Below are 22,748 nucleotides of genomic sequence, written 5' to 3'. Positions count from 1 at the left end.
CGAGTTTACACGTTCATGTTTATAATATCAGAGTGTTTTCAATTCAATTCAATTTATTTTTCATTCTTCAACATAATACAAGATAGATTGATTTAATTTAACTAAAAGCATGAACAAAATTCAATATTGAAAAAATAATAAACATATTCGATAAGTGATTTAAATATAAATTAACATACAGGTCTAGTTTAAATCAATATCATTAAATATAATTAAATCAATACAATCATATATCACAAGAAGAATGGAGGGGTCCACTGAAAAGCAAAGCTTGTAGAATGTGAACCCCTCAACAAATAGATACTAGGAATATTGAAATACAAGTAAAGGAATACATGAAAATAAGGAATAGGGCTAATAATAAAGAAGATCGAGGGGCTATACTTTCTATTTTTGTTGATGACTTCCCTTCAAATATCTAACAGTAGAAACATCGATTCGTGATAATGGATGAAATCAAGAATGGTGGTTGTAGTTCGAACTGGCAATATAATCATGTTCTTTGACAATATTAGTTTATCATTTATTTATAATTGCATTCAGTAATTCTTTTCAAGAATGCATGGGTACGATCTGCTCGATTTTCAGGCATGCTTCAACGTAGATGGAGCTATGTAACGAAACGTTCAATGAAGAATGGACATGCGCAGGAGGAGAATCGTCTAGCTTAAAGTTGAATGAGGTGATGATGAAATTATGAATTAATGAACACAGGAAGTGATAACACAAGACAACGCTTATCTTTAAAGAGACATATTAATATTATTATTTTTCTTATTTTACTGAATCATCGGCTGCGCAGACGTATTCAGTGTTACTTGAAATGTTCACTGTCTCATGTATAAAACATAAGAACGTACATAATATTTAATTCAATCGTATTTATTTCCGTTTATTTCCATTTCAAACAATTACAGTATAACATCTTTCAATTCGTACTTCTTGAGGAAAACAAAAACATACAGCAATTTTCTATTTACAATAATAGTCAAGCTTATAACCCGGGGGGCCACTTCCATTCACGAGTGGATACCATGCGCGACCATGGGGTCTCGAAAAGCACCCTAAACACGTAATTTCCATTTTCTGAAAATGCACCCCTTAACAAGTATTGGCGTTTGAAACCCTACCCTTAACGAGTATTGGAAACAAAACGATACTCTTGGCAAATGTTCCCTGAAATGAACCCCTAAACAAGTAAAGGAATGTTTTATTGTTACAGGTCCTTCGGTCGTCGGCTTGACCTTATTTGGTTTAGTACGACCCCACCTTCTACACCTCGCGCAAATCGGACCCTAAACACGAAGTGTTGGGGCAAAAAAGACATCCTTTATAAAACATTCTATCTTTGTTTTATCATCCCCGCAAATTCGACCCTAAACACGTAATTTTCCTTGCAAAATAGATAAAAAATTTTCATTATTTTTGTGTTTTTTACACCCTTATCACGTTACGTACGTAACGTGCCCTATCGTGAAAAAGACATCCTTTTTACGTGTTTTTTTGGTCGCGCATGGTATCCACTCGTCAATGTAAGTGGCCCCCCGGGGCTTATAAACAGGCTGGAAATGGAGGAGGCTGCTTAAAAAGCGGAAAAAATATTGCCTACGCCAATTTCTAAAAAAGGAATGATGAGAAAGGCTGAAAGTATGAATTTTGTTATCAGATATTAGACAAACATAAATTCCCCGAGTGTCGGACTCAGATGTCCACTATGTATACAGCACTTAGATGGATCTGATTTCCTCACGAGTAATCTTTATTCATCAATCTAAAATGATGTGATAAAAGGTACCAGATTGACGCAACGCGGGAGGAAAGTGATGGGGTCGTATAAGGCCAGCCCCTCCTCCCCCATAGTTTTCAAAGTGATCAGTTGAAAAAAGGTGACGAAAGGGAAGGTAAAAAAATATGGTTAAAGGGGTTTGTCGTGTACATCAATTATGCAGTACTCCTATCAGCAGCGTCACGTGGGACACGGCATGGGGGGGGGGGCACCAGCAAAAAAGAAATTGAATCGAAGCGCGCTCGATTGCCAGATGTACTGACTTAATCGATACATTAAGGACTGTGCCATGATGTACCTCTCTGACTGACTGATCGAATAATGCGAGCGCGAAGCGAACTGATTTTTTTTTATATTCAAACCTGAAAAGGGACATTATCATGATTAAAAACAAATTTTTGTAATCATGATACGTACTTAAGAGTAAACATATCTCACAATAGTCATGCGAGTGCCAAGCGCATGCTGATTTTGTGAGAATTACATCTAAACACATGAAACACTTTTGGTAGTCATTGTAATTATAATGAACATACACATCTCACTAATCAAACATTCCGAGAGCGAAGCGCGAGCAATTTTTGGAAATTCAGACCTGAATAGAGGCATATTAAGGCTTGTTTGTAGGAATCCACTAAGACAAAACGTATTTCACTAACCAAATGATGCAAGCGCAAAGTCCGAGCTCATTTTTTTTTTCAGATCAGAATAGGGAACATTTAAAGGACTGATTTTAGGAATTCGTGAAAAGCAGACATATCTGGCTCAGTCGGTAACGCGTTTGCCCGTCGAACCAAAGATCGTGGGTTCGAGTCCACCCCGGGCAGATGACTGAAGCCAGTGCGTTGTGTGTAAACGTCTCTCCCATGTTTCATAGATGCAGGCTATGTTACAATGGAAAACACTCCGTCCCTCGGATAGGACGTTAAATGGAGGCCCCGTGTAGAGGAGAGTCACCACCTTTGCACGTTAAGAACCCACTGCACTAAGAGTAGGGGGAAACCCCGGTTTAGCGGTCCACCTGCACTCCCCCAATCAGTTATATCGGGAGGAGAGACCTGCGGGTCATAATGATTCAGTTCGCTTTTCGCCTCCCAGGCACCTGGGCACAGGTGACGTCAAACAAATAATAATAATAATCATCTCCCCGGACCTTAAAATGGGGCAATCACTTTAAGTAGTCATGAACAGAAGCATAATGTATATCATCACTACATAAAACAATAATACCTCGAAGTGCGACGATACATTATATATATTATGTTGTATATTGACTTGAAAACGGGATGTTTTAAGACAACAGGATTACGTATCTCGTTAAACAGACAATTCGAGCACCGGGAACGATGAACAAACAGGCCCTGTGCAAATCATGTCTTATAAAGTTATGACAAAAAATCTTATGTAATATCACATAATATATATCTGTAATACAATATAACATAATACAATATACAGTAATTTCTTCTTTCCCATTACATTTTCTCTTCATTTCTCCCCCTTTTTTCTCCCTTCCTCCTGTTTTTTTTTGGCCAGCCGACAGGAGGGGGGGGGGGACCATAGTACGCCACTGATTCCTATATTAATCGAGAAAAAATTGAAGTCACTTTTAAATGTTTAATCTTCCCCCTATCTGTTCATCTCGGTGTCGCTCCTAAGAAAAAAAATCTTTCTTTTAACTAACCACCTGACCACTGAGCAATTATTTACTCAATTTCGGATCAAAAGCGACATGATATCACTCCGTAGACATGGTAGAACCGCCACATTTATTCTGCAATTATTCAGCACTGACATTTTCGAATCAGTTGAAAGCCTGCTGCGACATAATAGATTGGGTAAACAGTGAATGAGGATTCTCTCACGTTTTGCATGCTTTGAAGACCTGTTTTTAGAATCGCCACATTGAAAATAATCGTTAACTAAGTTTGTTTGACCATGCTTCCTAATTTCAAGAGAACCCCACGGCTGAATCAATCTAACTGACATTTTGACGAAGGAGGTATCACATTCGATTCACGCATTTTTAAATTAAAAAGCCCAGTCGCAACCGCCAACATTACCAACACAACCTTCTGATCGTCCTGTCGTGAAGCCACCACTTTCGTTTGCATGACGATGGCGAATCAAGGATCCACGAATGTAACAGACGTCATGGACGTGGAAAATGAAAGCCTCATTCCAGGCGAAGTTGGTTTTTACCTTCTCACCGTCGTCCTTTCAGTCGTATGTAATGTGATTGTACTCGTGTTGGTTCGTCAGCAGCAAGAGCTTCAGGAGAACATGCGAGTTCTTTATCAGACTCTCGCAATCTCCAATCTAGTTGCAGGAATCATCTGGGGCTCCTGGGGACCATTCTGGTTTTCGTTTAGTGACAGAGACACCTGCATGATCCTCAGCCTGGCCGTTCCGTTTATATTCCATGTGGCATTTTGGACCATCATGATTTGCCATCTTGGAATCAGTGTTAACCTCTACATCCTAATCACCAGACCGTTACGATATTCTGTCATCATGACCAGAACCAGATTTGTCACGATGCTCACAGTTGTATTACTGTGCACCATTCTAATTTGCGGCCTATACCTTCCGATCCCGGAATCCCCATTTGTAATCTTGCTTGCACAGCGTTGTATGGGTAAAACCACTCGTCCTAGAGCAGACCTGGTCTCGATTGTTCACACGCTGCACTTTGCATTTCCAGTTTGTGTAACAATGTGTCTTACAACAGTTTTATACACGAAGCTGCTGTTTATTGCGTGTGGAAAGGCAAGTGTGGCGCACAATTCCGGTCGTGAGATTCGTGCGCATTTGGAGCCTCGGAGTGACAGGGGAAATATTGAACCGTTACGAAGCCCGGGTATTGAGCCAGACCTTCCCCGTTTGCCAAGCCGAAGAATCAAAGGACTCACAACGGTTGTCCTTCTGATCGGTTCTTTCTACCTAGTATGGGCATCTTTTATTGTCTACTACACAGTGCCGTTGAGTCCAGAAGCTATTGCTGTTCTTGACAAATTTGCAGTTAGCAGCACATGGATGCAGCCCATCGTCTACCTTCTGACAAACCCCGAGGCGAGGGCGTTGTTCATGAAATTATTTGGATGCGTCAGGCCACTTGCGATAAGCATTTGATCTTATGTGTGCTTTCAACGATCTCGAGTCATATACAAATGATAATGCAGTATACAGACATGTTGGTCTTTGCATTCTTATGTATCTCGGATTGTCCAAAGAGCAAGCATTTCTGTCACCTGCACTGCATGCAGTACCAAGTGCATCCATTTTAAACTTCCTAGTTTAGAATAGAAATCTATTGCTAATCACCCAAAACGGCGAATTATACATCAAATTAAAGTAGGTTATTAGAAGAACACGGTGGTGTTATCTATTTATCATAGACATTTATTTACTACATAAAGACACTGACAAAGAAGTCGTGATATCGCACATTATAATATTGAACTTTATAGTAATTATTTCATTACGATGATGATATTGATTAGATATTCTGTTTGCATTCAGTAATTCGTTTTCAAGAACGTATGGATATGAGCTCATGGAATCCTGTCATAGAAAACCTTACAATAAATGTATTATATTCATAATTCCAAGTTTTCTAGATATTAATGTAGCAGAGATAATAACAAAAGCCAAAACATAAACAAACATTTCCTGAAATCTCGTTCCAAATAACTGAATACCATATTTTCATAGCATTCGTTCACGCTTGGATAATCAAGAATTAAACACATACAAACTGCCGTTCACTATTCTTTTAATTCAGAACAAATACCATACTAAACATGCTAAATGTTTTTGCATAGATCTCTAATGTCTATTAGCACTCTTGTTTCTAGTATACATCGATACCTTTGATTGAGTTTCATGCTCTGGCACTGGCCTTGAAGATTCAAACTTTAATTTTGGCCTTTGAGTTTGTCACATTGGTTTTTATGTGAACTAGACTTATTAATCTATGAGGCTGTTTGACCTCCCAAGAATTAAACTATAAGATAGAATTGTACATTTCAATCAAAATGAATTTACTATAGACGTTATCGAGGCTCACAAGCTTTTAAAACATAAACAAATCAATAAACGAGTATCAAAATTTTTTGGAACAATCTGACTCAATTTAAATTATTTTCCTATTCAAGAAAAATCATAAATTCTCTGTTTATGAGAACAATTGATTGATATATTAAGTATACCGACTTTGAGGAAAGTTGAGTTTCTCAAGTGTTCGCTCATCACCCGGTGTCAGATGTCATATATATCAATGTCCGAATTGATCGTTCGATGTTGAAGAAATGGATGACATGAATGAGCAGCGCCGAACAGATGACGATGTGGAGATGAACTCGCGAGATGAACTGGCCAAACCAGAAGAAGAAACCAGATAACCAGAACTCGGAACTTTACCGTGGAGAACGTACGTAGCAATCAAAGAACGTCGTAAGACGTCGAAGAGGCCGTGAACATCACAAGACGTAGGACATCGATAAACCTTGTCAAACGTGGAGAACCATGGCGACACATGGCAAACGTGGAGGAACGTGGTAAAATGTCAAAAGACGTGGATAACTATCAAGAAACGGCCGTCTGGAAAAGAATACGCAAGGATTAACAGCCGACAGTTCATATCATTTCTGTTATTCGAATGGTTTATAATAAAGTAAATGCTGAGTAGTGAGTACATTTCAAAGCAGGTCACTGAACTCTCTATACTTGTATTTGAGTACCAAATATCAGTGTTCTAACTTTGAACAAGTGAAACAATAATTCTAATAAAGTGTCATACAAAAATCACCACTATTCTTAGTTAATGAGTGTTTAAAAGAGCTTTCAAAATATGTCAATAGACATACTAATTGTCTTGATAAATGAAAAAATAGTTTTCAAGTCTAAATATTGGATAATTAAGTCACTTCCTAAAACAATAATTTCATGACTTGTGTAAGACATATAAATGTGTTTTCTTTATAATGTGTATGAAATAAACAATATCTGGCTTACATGTATATCTTATATCTTATCTTCTTTAAATAGCTTATCTTATGCTTATGATGTTCAATTGGAATACAAATAACACCACAGTTTCTAAATATTATAAAAACTGTCCATAATTATATATAAAAAAAAACCCATCAACTTACTGTCTGAATCTTGAATTCCAACCAGTGTACCAACCACTGATGTCTTAAATGCCACCCCACATATCAAAGGATCAAAGGAGTGGCACCAATGTGCTAGCTTTCCCAGCCAAGGAGCTGCCGAAAGATGCTACTGCACCCGATGCTTGCATGCTTATACATATCTGCAGTCTGTTTAACATTTGCTTGCATTGCCCTATGCAGTGCACACACACAATATCTATCAAACACAGTGAGGGGTTGCCTACTCTAGCAGATATAGGTATGGTCTATTCATATTCAAATTAAGGAGTTACTCAACCAAATAGGCTCTTCCACTGGCTAGTAAATGGGTAGTAAGCTTCTGATAGAGTTCTTGCCATGACTACAACACTATATAGCTCCATGAAATTTATTTTTATTTCGTATACCTCTTTATTTCAAAATCTTTCAATACATCTTTATATATATAAATATATGCACACACACATATTATATACACACATATATGTATATTGTATATAAAGGAAGAGGGCCCTTTGCATAACGTGTGATGCAGTGGTTTAGGCATATATTAGCTCCATGGTTTAGGTGTACTTCTGTAAAATTCTGCACGCGCTAGGCGCTCGAATTAGATGACTATGGTGAGATATGTATGCTCTTCATGAATTCCTAAACAAATAATCCTTAAAATGTCCCTGTTGAAGACACTAAAAGTCGAGGGATCTGCTCGCGTGGATCAGGTCAAGAAACTTGAAGAATGTCTTTATTTGGTAGCCATGATGGTGATGTGTTCAATTCTCCCATATTCACCTCGGTAAACATTACCGGACCTCTTTGGAGTGACGCCACACGCCCATTTGTACACGTCACCGATGAATTCTTCTTGGTGTTCCAGAGGGATATACTTCATCGGATAAAAGGAGGTCCTTAATTGACCTGCATGAAAATGAAGACATAAGCAATGGCACTTTTACAAGAAAGTGTATACAGCACACACGAAGACAGAGGAATCGTGGCGTGCGTATGTAATTGAGTTTTGTCAAATGTGTGTCAATCAGGTATGATTATTTTAGTCTGGAACCGACCTTTAAGGTCACCATCCGAAAGAGGTGACCAGGGCTTAAACCTCTGCATCAATTTGTAACAGTAGCACACCACATCACCCAGTTATCGTGGCCCAGAATCGTACAAGACCTATGTTAGGCAACGCTGTATACCGGTGTAGGCTGTAGTAGGTAATGTAGGGTCTGATGCCCGCAAAACAACAAACTAAGCTGGCTACCAAGGGCAACTGGCATAGTTGCCCTCTGATCCGCCTCTTAACAACGGGCATAATTAAATTTGACTGAGATCCCTATTGGTGATTGCGGATACTTTACATATCCACGCGATTTAATCAAAAAATTTAGACAACCTACTCCCCGCCTATAGCGCAAGTGCGCGCAGTGGATACGAAATATCGATAGAACGATGTCAATTCTGCACCTTTGCTTGTTCTATTCTGCTTCAAAAGGAAACTTATTTTAATAAAAGACGGATGTATCAATTATCACCTTGTTAATGTTCAACCCTTAAATGCTATCTCAAAAAGGTGAGGGGCACTTATGTAAGGTCTAATGTATCCACACATCTAACAGAGAAGAATGGTCTAGATCTAGAATTATGATATATATAATCTGTTTAATATTAGATCTGACGTAGATCTGGATATAATGTAGAGACTAGACTAGTTTGGAGAACTTAGACTTAGATCTATAGATCTATTATATATTAGACCCTAAATTCAGTTCCTAAAACATAGTCGAGACCAATCGTTAGTCTGGGTCTGGGTTAGGGCTTCGGCTCAATTCAGATATAGACCTAGATCTAGCTTTTGATTCGGATCATAAGCCTATGGACTGCTTTGATATTCGAGACATGGTTGTTTCTTTCGGCTCGAGGGTATCGCACCGGCCAGACCATGCCCTCGGGCAAAGCCCTTGGGCACAGTGCGGTCCCCATGCCTCTAGAACAACCATGCCTCTAATAACAGTCCACATTATCTTCAATAGTGCGATTTCCATCCTAATCAAAGTTATGTTCAAAGTGCTTCAGAGCAAATTACAGAAAGGGGGACAGTCAGTCGGCAAGCCCCTGTGTTAATGAGCAAATGGGCAAGATTTATCCAAGTCCTCTCGTGGCTGAATTCATGTCCCTGCAAAATCTCGTGAATTGTGAGACTTTCTTTCTCAAAGAATTTAACCACTTTCTCTTGGAGTAAAATTGATTATTTTTGTACCATTGGGAAGAGTAAATGTTACTCTTTCATATTGGTTATTTCTTTTGAATAAAATATTTTGATAAATAAGTGAATTTTTTTACCAGAAAAGATGCATCAAACTGAATTTTCTTCCTCTGTTTTCACTTGCAAATTGTTGAAAGCTCAAACTCTATACTTTCTTACAATGTCACTCTTGATATAGATGGGTCAGCAGCCAGCTTTTTCCATCAAGATGCAAGACGAGATTTCTAAAATTTCTGAGTAACATAAAATCCAGAGTTCTGATTGGCTGAATAATGTTTTCACAACAACAGGCGCGGGTTATTTGAAGAGATTACCACATGGTGAGTGTGACCTTGCAGAGGCCCAGTGTGGGGAACATTGGAATTTGCGTGGGTGTGTGGTCTCTGTGACCAATCAGAGTGCAGTATTCTTGTTTTTGAGCTGCTAAATATGGAAGCTTAAAAGTGCCACCGAGATGTTGAGATAATTATCTCGGGAAGTCGACATCTTGATAGCAAAAGATAAAAAGACGAGATCCCAGATCTCATCATGTCGACATCTTTTAGAAGAGATGATGAGATGACAAGATCCCAGATCTCATTATGTCAACATCTTTTAGAAGAGATGATGAGATGACAAGATCCCGGATCTCATCATGTTGACATCTTTTAGAAGAGATGATGAGATGACAAGATCCCGGATCTCGTCATGTCGTCATCTTTTAGAAGAGATGATGAGATGACAAGATCCCGGATCTCATCATGTTGACATCTTTTAGAAGAGATGATGAGATGACAAGATCCCGGATCTCGTCATGTCGTCATCTTTTAGAAGAGATGATGAGATGGCAAGATCCCGGATCTCATCATGTCAACATCTTGTAGAATAGATGATGAGATGACAAGATCCAGTATCTCATCATGTTGACATCTTTTAGAAGAGATGTTGAGATGACAAGATCATGGATCGAAGATCTTGTCATCTGATCATCTCTTCTACAAGATGTTGACATGATGAGATCCTGGATCTTGTCATCTCATCATCTCTTCTACATGATGAGATCCTGGGTCTTGTCATCTCATCATCTCTTCTAAAAGATGACGACATGATGAGATCCGGGATCTTGTCATCTCATCATCTCTTCTAAAAGATGACGACATGAAAAGATCCGGGATCTTGTCATCTCATCATCTCTTCTAAAAGATGTTGACATGATGAGATCCGGGATCTTGTCATCTCATCATCTCTTCTACATGATGAGATCCTGGGTCTTGTCATCTCATCATCTCTTCTAAAAGATGACGACATGATGAGATCCGGGATCTTGTCATCTCATCATCTCTTCTAAAAGATGACGACATGAAAAGATCGGGATCTTGTCATCTCATCATCTCTTCTAAAAGATGTTGACATGATGAGATCCGGGATCTTGTCATCTCATCATCTCTTCCAGAAGATGTTGACATGATGAGATCTGGGATCTTGTCATCTCATCATCTCTTCTAAAAGATGTTGACATGATGAGATCCGGGATCTTGTCATCTCATCATCTCTTCTAAAAGATGTTGACATGATGAGATTCGGGATCTTGTCATCTCATCATCTCTTCTAAAAGATGTCGACATGATGAGATCCGGGATCTTGTCATCTCATCATCTCTTCTAAAAGATGTTGACATGATGAGATTCGGGATCTTGTCATCTCATCATCTCTTCTAAAAGATGTCGACATGATGAGATCTGGGATCTCGTCATCTTATCTTTTGCTATCAAGATGTCGACTTCCCGAGATAATTATCTCAACATCTCGGTGGCACTTTTAAGCTTCCATAGCTAAATGTACTTGGCCTATGAAAAGCTGGCTGCTGACCCATCTAAGATACATCTTCTTATACAAATTATATCATATTAAAGCGTAGATCTTCAGCTTTATTATGATCTAAAAATCATTTGTGCTCAAACAGAAATCAAGTGTGAAAACAACAACATTTGTTGCATGAAAAAATCATTTTGTTTCATGTTTTATATCAAAAGTTTTCCCTATATTACAACATTTTTAAAAAATTCCAAACACATGACCTGAAAGAATGATTCTTCTTCTTTACAAAGATACCAAAAACATGAAATTTGGTTAATATTTAGAGCAGCAATGGCAGAATAAAAAGAGGTGTTTTGGTTCGCACCAAGCTCATTAATAATGCAAAAACCCTATAGTCATGAATATCACTTGGATAAAAGAAGCTACTTTTTCAGAGCTTGCCGACTGACTGGGGAAATACATAGCAAGTTTGAACAAATTTTGATTCCGCAAGACTGCCTCGATGTTTCCGCGCTTATTGTGGGCCTAATCAGTTACTGGAATGATAAGATAGATTAGATGTCAAACTTACTTTTAATTTCATGTTCTTTCCATTGAACCCAGGGTGATTCCTTGACCTCTGATTTTATAATAGAGAATCCTATTGATCTCATCAGGTCGTGAAAGGTGTCAGTACTTTCCACTGGAAGCAGTAAATAGTCACAGTTCTGAAGATGTAATAGTTTGATGCTTTAAAACAAACCATACAAAAAGATGTACTTAAATAATCTCTCAATATTTGCATATTGCACTATACTCCTAGAATACTCTTCCCTTACCATTCGAAGTTTGTCTGATAATTTTTTTTCAAGTACCTGTTGATTTTTTTTGTTATCAATGCATTGAATGGGTGCTCTAACTGTTGGGAAAGTAGCTATTTTTTTAGGGGCGGGGTGAGTGAGGTGGCGAGGATTCCGGTGGCTTGAATCACGAGTCAAGTTGGTAATTTCAATTCAACGAAAAGGAATATTTTATTTGCCCGTACCCAGCCATCGGGCGCGATTTTTTGTTTATCAAACTACATAGCGAAAAGCTACAGTGAAATTTAACAGAACAGGTAATCTATTTGTATACGAGTTAGCCAAGGAAAATATTTTCAAAGTAAACATTGGCATTTGGAGCAGTTATTATTAAACTAAACCCCGTGTACACGGGGTTTGGCCTACTTTTCTTCGTAATCGTTGAACTGGAAACTTGAACTACAAGGAAATCGTAAAAAAAAACATAATCCCAAAATCACCGTCTTGCATGATGGCATACACAACAATAGAGGATGGTCAAGAACAATAAGCGATGTATTTCTAAAATAATTCTAATATCTAGGCCAGTCAACAAGACAGAACTTACGTCATGATATGATTATGTAAGCAAAGTTATAAATCAGAAAATGATAACCATCATGTCAATGACCATCATCGATGACGAGGCGGCCATCATTTTCAAGCTTAATCACTTACGATGGCGGCCTCCTGCATTTCTTTCAATTATGATTTCTTTTTAAAGTGAATAACGCATATTATCCTTCTATCTTGTTTTTCATTGCTTATATTTCTACTATTGTATTATTGTTTTGTTTTATATGCATTACCATTGTATATGTTATGTTGCATATCTTTCTAGAAACGCCCATATAAAACTATTCACTACAACAAAACTAGACCAGGGGGCCGTTTCATAAAGCTGTTCGTAAGTTAAGAGTGACTTTAAGAACGACTGGTGATCCTTTCTTACGCGCTAAACCATCGCCTATGGTGTATACCATTTACCAAAAGAAAAGATCACCAGTCGTTCTTAAAGTCGTTCTTATCTTACGAACAGCTTTATGAAACATCCACCAGGTAGTAGCTCCTTACCTCCAGATATTTTCCCCATCTGTGATGTTTCTGAAGCCATACTTCGCAGGTTTCACCATATCTACTCCATTCCCCATGTAGGTTCCAATGCGTCTCGAAGTCAAGGAGGAATAAACCACCAGGTTTAAGGCACTGGAAGACATTCCTCAATACATTCTCCTTGTCGAAGCACCAATGAAGAGCTGTTATACTCAGGATTTTGTTGAACCTTTCCCACCAGTTGTTGAGATGAAAACCAAACGTCTGCGCGTCCTCTTGAAAGAATCGTATATTGGGCCCTGAGTTTTCCATCTTTGCATATTCTATCATGCCAGGCGAAATGTCTAAACCTGTATAAAACCACACAAAACATTGCATATATGAATATTCGAAAATAATCACATATCTGCATAATAGACCCATAATAAGATGGACCAATAGACATTACCACCCCCCCCCCCCAAAAAAAAAAAACTTACCGGTAACTGAGTTTACACGAGGAGACAACATATTACATAACCTTCCTGGACCACATCCAACATCGAGCACGTCGTCGTTTTCATCGAAAACGATCCATTTCAAAGCTTCATCTCGTACTCGATTCTGAAAATAAACAGAACTTATTAAATCATATTCCCTCGCTAGTTCTACTGTGTCGGTATTCATCTTGCCTTGCTTTGAATCCCTTTGAATGCCCGAATTAAGTTGAACAGATCTGTGCAGAATGACAATGATAAGATTTATTTGCGTTAATTCGTCCCATGATTTAGGTCGGGTAAAAAAAAGTGAGGCCTGTGATTGTGGAGCCACAGATTTAGACCGGGAACCGGGAGACCAAAACGGCTAGCTGATTAGTCCTGTCAGTACCAAACGGCTAGAACAACGGGTCTGCCTGATCTAAATGACTGGTTTAAATGTTGGCCGATACAAAATTTATTTATTTATTTCAATGTCAGGGTAGCCCACTCAGCGATAAACTGGTCTCCCGTGGGGCCCTGGAATACATGATAAAAACAAGTATAAAAACATTTAAATACATGTGAAATATGCACATAACCATTGTAAATAACTTGACTCATATCATAACAGAAAGCAGAGTGGCAAACATACGGCATCGTTAAAAGCATGATACTAATTAACAACATTTCACACAAAGCAGTACATATCAATAAAATAAAGTAGATAGAAATAAAAAGTTGATTTCAAATTTAAGAGGCAATAATAAAACTTATAATTTAAAAAGATGTACTTTTTTCTCTCTGTACTTAAATGGAGAGCCGCCGTTTGGTTCCGTATTTGTCAAATTTTTCGAAGGTAGTAATACCTTGGTCACATTTGCTCTACGGCGGCCGTACGGCGAGTCGAAAACAGCCGTTTTATCCATTTTTATTCTAACCACCTATATTCAGCTGGTACGAAAATGTTAAAACGGCTGTTTTCGACTCGCCGTACGGCCGCCGTAGAACAAATGTGACCATGGTATTAGTATAATGATAGTTATAATAATAATAATAACGATAATGATAATAATAATAGCAATAATAACAATAATAATAATTATCATTATTATTATTATTATTACTATCATTATTATTATATTATTATTTCTTTCACTTGTTTGGCGTCACCTGTGCCTGGGGGGCGAAAAGCGAACTTAAAGGACAAGTCCACCCCAACAAAAACTTGATTTGAATAAAAAGAGAAAAATTCAACAAGCATAACACTAAAAATTTCATCAAAATCGCAGGTGAAATAAGAAAGTTATGACACTTAAAAGTTTAGCTTCATTTCACAAAACAGTTATATGCACATCTCGGTCGGGATGCAAATGGGGGAACTGATGACATCAATCACTCACTATTTCTTTTGTATTTTATTACATGAAAAATGAAATATTTTTATTTTCTCTTCATTGTCATGTGAAATGAAGTTTTATTCCTCCCTGAACACGTGGAATTCCATTATTTTGACATTTTGTGCTTCAGGCAAGGAGGTCCTAATCGTCAAATTCGTAAAAATTGAAATATTGTATAATTCAAACAGTAAAAAACAAAAGAAATAGTGAGTGTGTGACTTCATCGACTCTCTCATTTGGATGTAACTGGCTCGTTCATATAACTATTTTGTTTAAAAATAAATTAAACTTTCTTATTTTACATCCGATTTTGATGAAATTTTCAGCATCGTGCTCGTCTGATTTTTCTCTTTTGATTCAAATCAATTTTTTTCTGAGATGGACTTGATCTTTAATCACTATGACCTGCAGGTCTCTTCTCCGATATAACTGATTGGGGAGTGCAGGTGGAGCCACTTCACCGGAGTTTCTCCCCTCCTCTCATACGAATAGTCCAGTCATTCTTAACGTGCAAAGGTGGTGACTCTCATCTACAAGAGGCCTCCATTTCTTCTACTTCTACTACTACTACTTCTTCTTCTTCTACTTCTCCTTCTTCTTTTTCTTCTTATCCCAAGCCTCTTTTTTTTTTTTTTTGGGGGGGGGGGGTTGTTGGTTGTTGTGTGCTTGAATAGTGTTCGAGGGTGTGTGTGTGTCAATGAGGTCTTAAGGTGTCATTGAGAGTTCCCTCTGCTTTTGGCACCCTAAATAATGGCGAAAGGCGACAAATCGCCTGGTCAGAACAAATTGGCTATGACGATCGCATCACCCAACAAAATTCGGAACCAATCGACCTGGTAAAAGAGCCGCCGATTAATTCTGCCGGTATATATACCATTCGGCTGCCAGGGCCAATTCTGATATGACACCAATGGGTCAAAGGGCTCTGCAGAAGGCTCATAACTCTTTGTTTAATGAATCATATCGCATGAAATTCAAGCCAGTAGTATGAAAAATGCTAATTTGCGATTAAATAAATTTTATACAATAGGATTGAGTAATTTCACATTATACTCGATTAACATGATTAATGTGCCATTAACATTTTTGCGGGGCACGCTGTTAGTGTGCAATGCTTGATGTGATCATCCTCTTGAAATACCGGCGGAGTAGTTTTAACACTACTGTTTTTAAAAACAGCACAAAAAAATAATTTTTGTTGTGGCTGTATGTTCATGATTGACAGCACTCAATATCTGAAGAGAAAGTGGTCGTAAACAAAGTCCTAGATAATAGGGAAAATCAATTTAGTTAAATCCATGTTTTATGAATATCAACAGCACAAAGCACCCAAAATTCAAAAGTTCATAACCTTATATTTTATTATAATTGGTGTCTGAGCTTACAATCAGAGCAAAGAGTCCTGTAATTGTTCAGTTTTCCCTAGATTGAGAATCGCGATTAAGTAATTGCAGTAGACATGATAGAGCAAGGCATTGATATTTTATCAAGTAAAGTCTAAGAAGCAATTGGCAATGATTGGGTAGTGTGCCTGTGACAAGAGATCTATTGTCACGGGCACACTGGTATTATTTAAGAGCAATATCGAGTAATGTATATTGTCAATATGCGTGGTATTTTGGTAGAAAGGTTATTTTCCTTAGAAAATTAAAGATGGTCGTCATAATTGCAAATTTTGAATGGTCATCTGCTATGAAAACGTATAATTAATTCGCTAGACACTTTAATGGTCAAAATGCAATGATACACCGGAAACCTATTTCCGACTCAACTATTTTGGAATCATCTGTAAAAAAAAAAGTTGATTCAATCTACTTTATATGTTTATACTTATATGACCTTCTTTCTTGCAGTGGGTTGAAATTTTTACTTACACAACTATAATTTATTTGGTGTAACAGCTATAGGTTGTGCCAACCATTGGAACAATATCCCTTTTGGTTAGTCAAGAATAAACTCATTATAAATATTTCTAAAACAACATCAATGATATTTTCAAATCGCCACTTCAATCCCAACGATGTTAGTATATATCCTAGCAGTAAGGAAATTCAACACACATCTTATACAAAATTTTTGGGCATCCAACTTGACGATGCCATGTAAGCGTAATTCAGTTCATTTATTTTTAAGCTGGAGCACCGCATGATACACCTCCAAAGATGAGAGATACTATTTCTGTTTTCGTTTGTTACTTTTTTCTAAATGAGAGTATTTCATGTTTGTTCTGTGTTGTGTTTGTATCTGTCTTCTTGCCTGACTATCTCCATTTTTCCTTTCTTCAGATGCTTGCTGAGATGCTGCTTAAGAAGTGCTGGATTATTCCATCTTCCTCACAATTTATTCATGTTTTATGCTTCTCCTGTTTTGATAAATTTTTAAATGGCTGATACAAATAACTCATCTTTCAATTTTTATGATAATGATTCATCTGATAGAGAATCCAGTGACATTGATACCTCTTCTGCCTCATATGATAATAATTTTGCAGATAACCTTAATCTATCATCTGAGGAGTTAAATTATGCCAATGATTCTAATCAATGTTCACTTCCAATTCCCTCCTCGAAATATATTACCCAATTACAATTAAAAGAAGTAACAAAACATTTTCTAAAAACTGATTTTCCTTACTGCATATGAATATCAGAAGCATAAGTAAACATTTTGAAGACCTTCAGATTCTTTTAGACAACCAAAATAAACATTCTTTTTCAGTTATTGGCTTGACCGAAACTTGGCTTTCCACTGACACAAATTTACCTTATGCAATAGATGGATATGATTTTATTGTTAATAACAGATCAAAAAAGTTGGGTGGGGGCGTAGCACTTTATCTTTCCATTAATTTTGAATTCACTGTCCTAAACGAACTTAATTTTATGAATGAGTTTATTGAGTCACTATTTATTGAAATTTCTATTCCTCATAGCAAAAATATAATAGTTGGAATTATTTATAGACCCCCAAACTCAAATAATAATGATTTCTTTCAATTTATAACATCTATTCTGAGTAATGCTAATTTTGTCAACAAAGATGTATTTGTAATGGGCGATTTTAATATCGATCTATTAAAACATGCTAACAACAATTTCTCACATGAGTTTCTTGAAACACTTTACTCAGCCTCGTTCTTGCCATTAATTTCTAAACCTACGCGTGTTAGTAATCACTCAGCCACTCTCCTTGACAATATTTTATGTAACTCATTACCACCCCCAGAATCCTTAATAGTCCTTTCTGATATTACTGATCATTATCCAATTATGTCATTTTTTAATCTTAAATGTTCCTTAAATAAAGTATATCCCCTACCAGCTAGACGTAGGGCCACCCCAGAAAAATTAGCTAGTCTTGGTGTCAGTTTAGATAGAGTTGACTGGTCTAGCGTTTATAACACTGACGATGTTGATTTATCTTTAGGCAATTTTTTAAGTATATTTAAAAAACATCTAGATGATCATATTCCTAAAAAGAGTGATAATCGAGTTAATTATAAAACATCACCCAGACTTCCCTGGATTTCTAACTCCCTCTTGCGCTCAATTAATAAAAAAAACCGACTGTACTATAAATTCAAATTGAAGAAGAATGAACATTAAAAAATTAAGTATACTTCTTATAAAAATACATTAATAAAAGTCTTGCGTGCAGAAAAAAATAAATATTACTGGATTCAATTAGAACAATATAAACATGATATGAAAAACACATGGAAAGTTATTAAGCAAGCTTTGAATATTTCAAAAAAGAAATCAAGTATTACTAAAATAAGATTTAATAATCGGAATATAGAAGATCCCACAGAAATCGCCAATGTTTTAAATTCTTACTTTTCTACGATAGGGGAAAATTTGGCACAAAAAATTCCACAATCCAATAAGCATTTTTCAAAATTCCTGGGACAACCTAATGCCAATTCCATTTTCTTCTATCCGACTACTATTTATGAAGTGACCGATATTGTTTCCTTCTTAAATAATAAACACAGTGCTGGTCATGATGACATAAGTAATTTTATATTAAAAGGAACCATATCGTCTATTGTTGAGCCCTTGACACATATATTAAATAAATCTATATTAAGTGGTATTTTTCCTAAACAAATCAAAATTGCGAAAGTTATTCCCTTATTTAAAAAGGGAGACGAGCTTTATGCTGGTAATTACCGTCCTATATCCTTACTCTCTTCTCTTTCTAAGATTTTAGAGAGATTAATTTTTGTTAGAACAACTAAATTTCTTAAAATCAATAATATATTCACTAACTTCCAATTTGGTTTTAGACAAAAACATAGCACTATCCACGCTCTTTTAAATTTTGTGCATAAAGTAGCCCATTCTTTAGATGATCATTCGCATCTAATTGGTATATTCCTGGACTTCTCCAAGGCATTTGACACTATTAACCACGACATTTTACTTTACAAGCTTTCTCATTATGGAATACGTGGAATTGCCTTGGAGTGGTTCAGGAATTACCTTAAAAATAGAAAACAATATGTTTATTTAAATAATCACATCTCTGATCAACATGACATTAATTGTGGTGTCCCACAAGGTAGTATATTAGGGCCTCTTTTATTCATTATTTACATTAACGATTTTCATAGATCATCTGACATTGTTTCTTTCATTCTTTTTGCAGATGATTCCAATGTATTTTTTGCTCACAAAAACCCTCAAACTCTAGTTCAGATCATGAATTTGGAACTGCTAAATTTGACTCAATGGATACGCGCCAATAAACTATCTCTTAATTTAAACAAAACCAAATATATGATATTTAGTAATTCTATTGAATCTTTAACTTCTGACATTATCTTTGATGATACACTTTTACAATGTGTTTCCCAAATTAAATTTTTAGGAATTATAGTTGATAATAAACTTTCTTGGAAACCCCACGTCTTTCATGTGAGCAAAATATTATCTCGTAATATTGGTATAATTAATAAGTTAAAACACTATTTTCCTCCGGTCACATTACTCATGTTATATTCCTCCTTAATTCTACCGTACCTTAATTATGGAATATTAGCATGGGGAAATACCCATAATTCTTTATTGGACAAAATATTAATTTTACAAAAGAAAACACTCCGAATTATATGTAATGCACCAGTTCGTTCTCATACAGATCAATTGTTCCTGGAACATAAAATCATGAAAATAAAAAAATTATATTTATTTCAGTTAGGTCAATTCATGTATAGATACAAAAATAATTCGTTGCCACGCATATTTGACTCTATGTTTCACCAAAACCAATCCCTCCATAACTATCCCACCAGGCAGTCAAATGAATATCACTTGCCCCTCCTCAGAACGCATCTAGCACAATATACTTATTTATCTACAGGTCCAAGATTTTGGAACTCCCTTGGCGATGAGATTAAAGATGCCCGTTCTTTACTGTCCTTTAAAAACAAATTAAAATTTATGCTCCTTATTTCCTAATGAATTATATTCACTGTTTAAACTAAAATTTTGTATCATTTTTTGCTAATCTATGTTTATACAGAACATAAAGCCTTATTATTATTTTTTATTTTATTTTTTTTCCAGTTAGACATAAAATTTGAAATATAAAAGTTATAGCTTGTCTATACATTATATTGTACCTTTTATATTGTATGTGTGTGTGTGTATGTGTGCGTGTGTAATGGTGTATTTGTATATGTGTGTATGGAGGGGTGTGTGTGTGTATGTATATGTGTAATGTGTATATGTATGTATGTGTGTGTATGTATGTGTATATATGTATATATATGTGTGTGTGTGCGTTTATTGATGTGTATGTATAGACTTAATATAATTATATGCAGCAAATTAGCTTTGCATCCCTCTCCCTATCTCTATTTTCTTTCTATATTCTAGGCAGTTGTTATCGTACTATTGTCCACCTCATGTTCATGTGTTGTGTTGTTTCGGGTTATTTACTATTATTACTTGCCTTTTCGTTATCTTCATGTATTACTTTACGTATATTTCTATATTCCTTGTATCTATTTTTTGAGGGGTCCACATTATACAAGCTTTGCTTTTCAGTGGACCCCTCCATTCTTCTTATGATATATAATTGCATTGATTCAATTATATCTAATGATATTGATTATATTGATTTAATTTGACATGTATGTTAATTTATATTTAGATTACTTTCAAATATGTATTTTTTTTCTTCCAATATTGAATTTTGTTCATGCTATTGTTTATTTAAATTGAATCAATCTATCTTGTACTTATTTGTATCATTTTGAAGAATGAAAATAAATTTGAATTTGAATTTGAAAAATAAACTCTCCTGGTCCAATCGCTTTAGTTAATTATGTTCGATTATTTCAAGAAATATAGATATAATGAATAAATTGAATTTCCTTCCCCAAAACATATTAATTGATCTTTATTATTCAATGGTTTATCCCTATTTAACTTATTGTAATGTTGTATGGGCCAACGCAGCCAACAATAACCTTAATGTGTTAAGATTATTTAAATTACAGAAAAGAGCAGTAAGAATGATATGTAAAACTTTATTTAATGCCCACACTAATGTACTTTTTAAAAGATTGAAAATCCTTAGTGTATTTGACCTTTATAAACTATCTCTTGGATCATTTATGTATTCTTGTCACAAAAAAACTAATTCCTGAATCACTAAGCAGATATTTTTGTCTCAATACTACTACTCATTCTCACTAAATTCGTAGACAAATTGATTTTCCCATGCCCTCCGTCCGTACTACTTTTACTCAAAAAACTATAATGTTTTAAGGTCAAAAATTATGGAACTCTCTCCCCCAACCCTTAAAAATAGTTTATCACTTAGTAGTTTTCAACGTCAGTACAAAGAAATTCTATTAACAACGTTCGCATCCAATAACAACTAAGTAATTGTAACATGACTATTATTTCTGTGTTTGCCCTTCCCCTACACTTATTCTCCCTAATTTCACCTGTCGATTTTCTGTGACCCTCCACATACGCTAGTACTTTACCTTTTTTCTATCATTTTCCTAGAAAGGCAAACACTTTATTTCAACTTTATTAATGTTTATTTTTCCTTGTATTCTTTTGTCTTTGTATATTCTATTTTGTATCCCTTCTTTTTCTTTCTTTACTGCGCTAGAACTTCTAAGATCTAACGGATCTTTAATGCCAGTCCACACTCGAAGCCTGCTCTGTATACTGTATTATCATTTTTGTTACTTTGTTTTGTTCTTGCCATTATGTATTTCTTATTTACCTGTATGCATGTTATTTTTATCGAGTGAAATAAATGGATTAAATTGAATATAAAGTAGCTGTGATAGCAGAACCTCTGCAGCGTTGTATTAACTGATGGCGCTCTTCAAGATGTATTTTATACTGAATCAATCAGTCGTTGCATGGACTTGCTCTGGGCTCACATCGCACAAGTGAGAGGAAGGCATTGATATCAAGGATGACGCCATGATATTGATGGGGGGGGGGGGTTCAAGACTACCTTAGGATGGCCTCATTGTTTTTAATCACTTGAATACTATAGTTTCTGATGATGTCAAGTAAAAAGCAGTAAGACCTACGCTTTTTACACTATGTCTATGTCTTATGTTCATCTGTTTTGGCTTCCTGTTTTTTTTTAACCTTTAAGATAATCTTGAAAAATCATTAGGGGAGCCCCCCTCACATGCCTCACTTCCCTCTTTCATAAGTGACCCTGATCAAGATAGAAGGTTTAATAATGCAGAATGAAAATGAAAGATCTTAGTTTTAGGAGACACGAAGTCGAAATTGTAATTTTTTTTCTGGGTATTCTGAAATGTGAAATGTAAATGGATGGGTAAACCTAAAACAAAAATTGATAGACTGTAATTTTGACTTTCTATAAAAAAGAAGAAGATTGTTGGCAATGTACTCGGTTGGTAAAACATTAAGTATGGCGCAAACTTTGAATGATATAGTATTGATTTTAAAATGAGATCTCGATTATACATGTTTCCTCTGTAATATTAATTTCTTTGTAAATTATTTTT

The 22,748-nt window shown here is 35.9% G+C and overlaps 2 protein-coding genes across 2 annotated transcripts; one reads left to right on the top strand and one right to left on the bottom strand.

The window, feature by feature from the left end:
- Nucleotides 1-3,904: 3,904 nt before the first annotated feature.
- LOC121412892 (alpha-1B adrenergic receptor-like) lies at nt 3,905-4,918 on the top strand. Its single transcript, XM_041605654.1, has one exon. It carries the CDS (start codon nt 3,905-3,907, stop codon nt 4,916-4,918), a length of 1,014 nt encoding a protein of 337 aa, XP_041461588.1.
- Nucleotides 4,919-6,978: 2,060 nt separating this feature from the next.
- Nucleotides 6,979-13,988, bottom strand: LOC121412891 (juvenile hormone acid O-methyltransferase-like). Its single transcript, XM_041605653.1, has 5 exons — nt 13,984-13,988; nt 13,353-13,588; nt 12,895-13,223; nt 11,574-11,709; nt 6,979-7,857 (listed from the first exon to the last, which is right to left on the bottom strand). The coding sequence occupies exons 1-5, from the start codon at nt 13,986-13,988 to the stop codon at nt 7,685-7,687; spliced, it is 879 nt and encodes a 292-aa protein (XP_041461587.1). The 3' UTR covers nt 6,979-7,684.
- Nucleotides 13,989-22,748: the final 8,760 nt, after the last annotated feature.

Source organism: Lytechinus variegatus, chromosome 4 (assembly GCF_018143015.1).
Source record: "Lytechinus variegatus isolate NC3 chromosome 4, Lvar_3.0, whole genome shotgun sequence".
In the NCBI taxonomy this organism is placed as follows: Eukaryota; Metazoa; Echinodermata; class Echinoidea; order Temnopleuroida; family Toxopneustidae; genus Lytechinus; species Lytechinus variegatus.
Note: the sequence above shows the minus strand (reverse complement) of the source record. Positions and strands in the feature narration are given on the sequence as shown.

Excerpts from the sequence above, each read along its gene's own strand:
- LOC121412891 (XM_041605653.1), bottom strand. Across the intron at positions 13,224-13,352 it reads TCGTGTAAACTCAGTTACCG|GTTTAGACATTTCGCCTGGC; the intron begins GTAAGTTTTTTT and ends GGTTTTATACAG. Across the intron at positions 11,710-12,894 it reads GATGGGGAAAATATCTGGAG|AACTGTGACTATTTACTGCT; the intron begins GTAAGGAGCTAC and ends TTACATCTTCAG.
- LOC121412892 (XM_041605654.1), top strand. The coding sequence starts at position 3,905 with ATGGCGAATCAAGGATCCACGAATGTAACAGACGTCATGGACGTGGAA.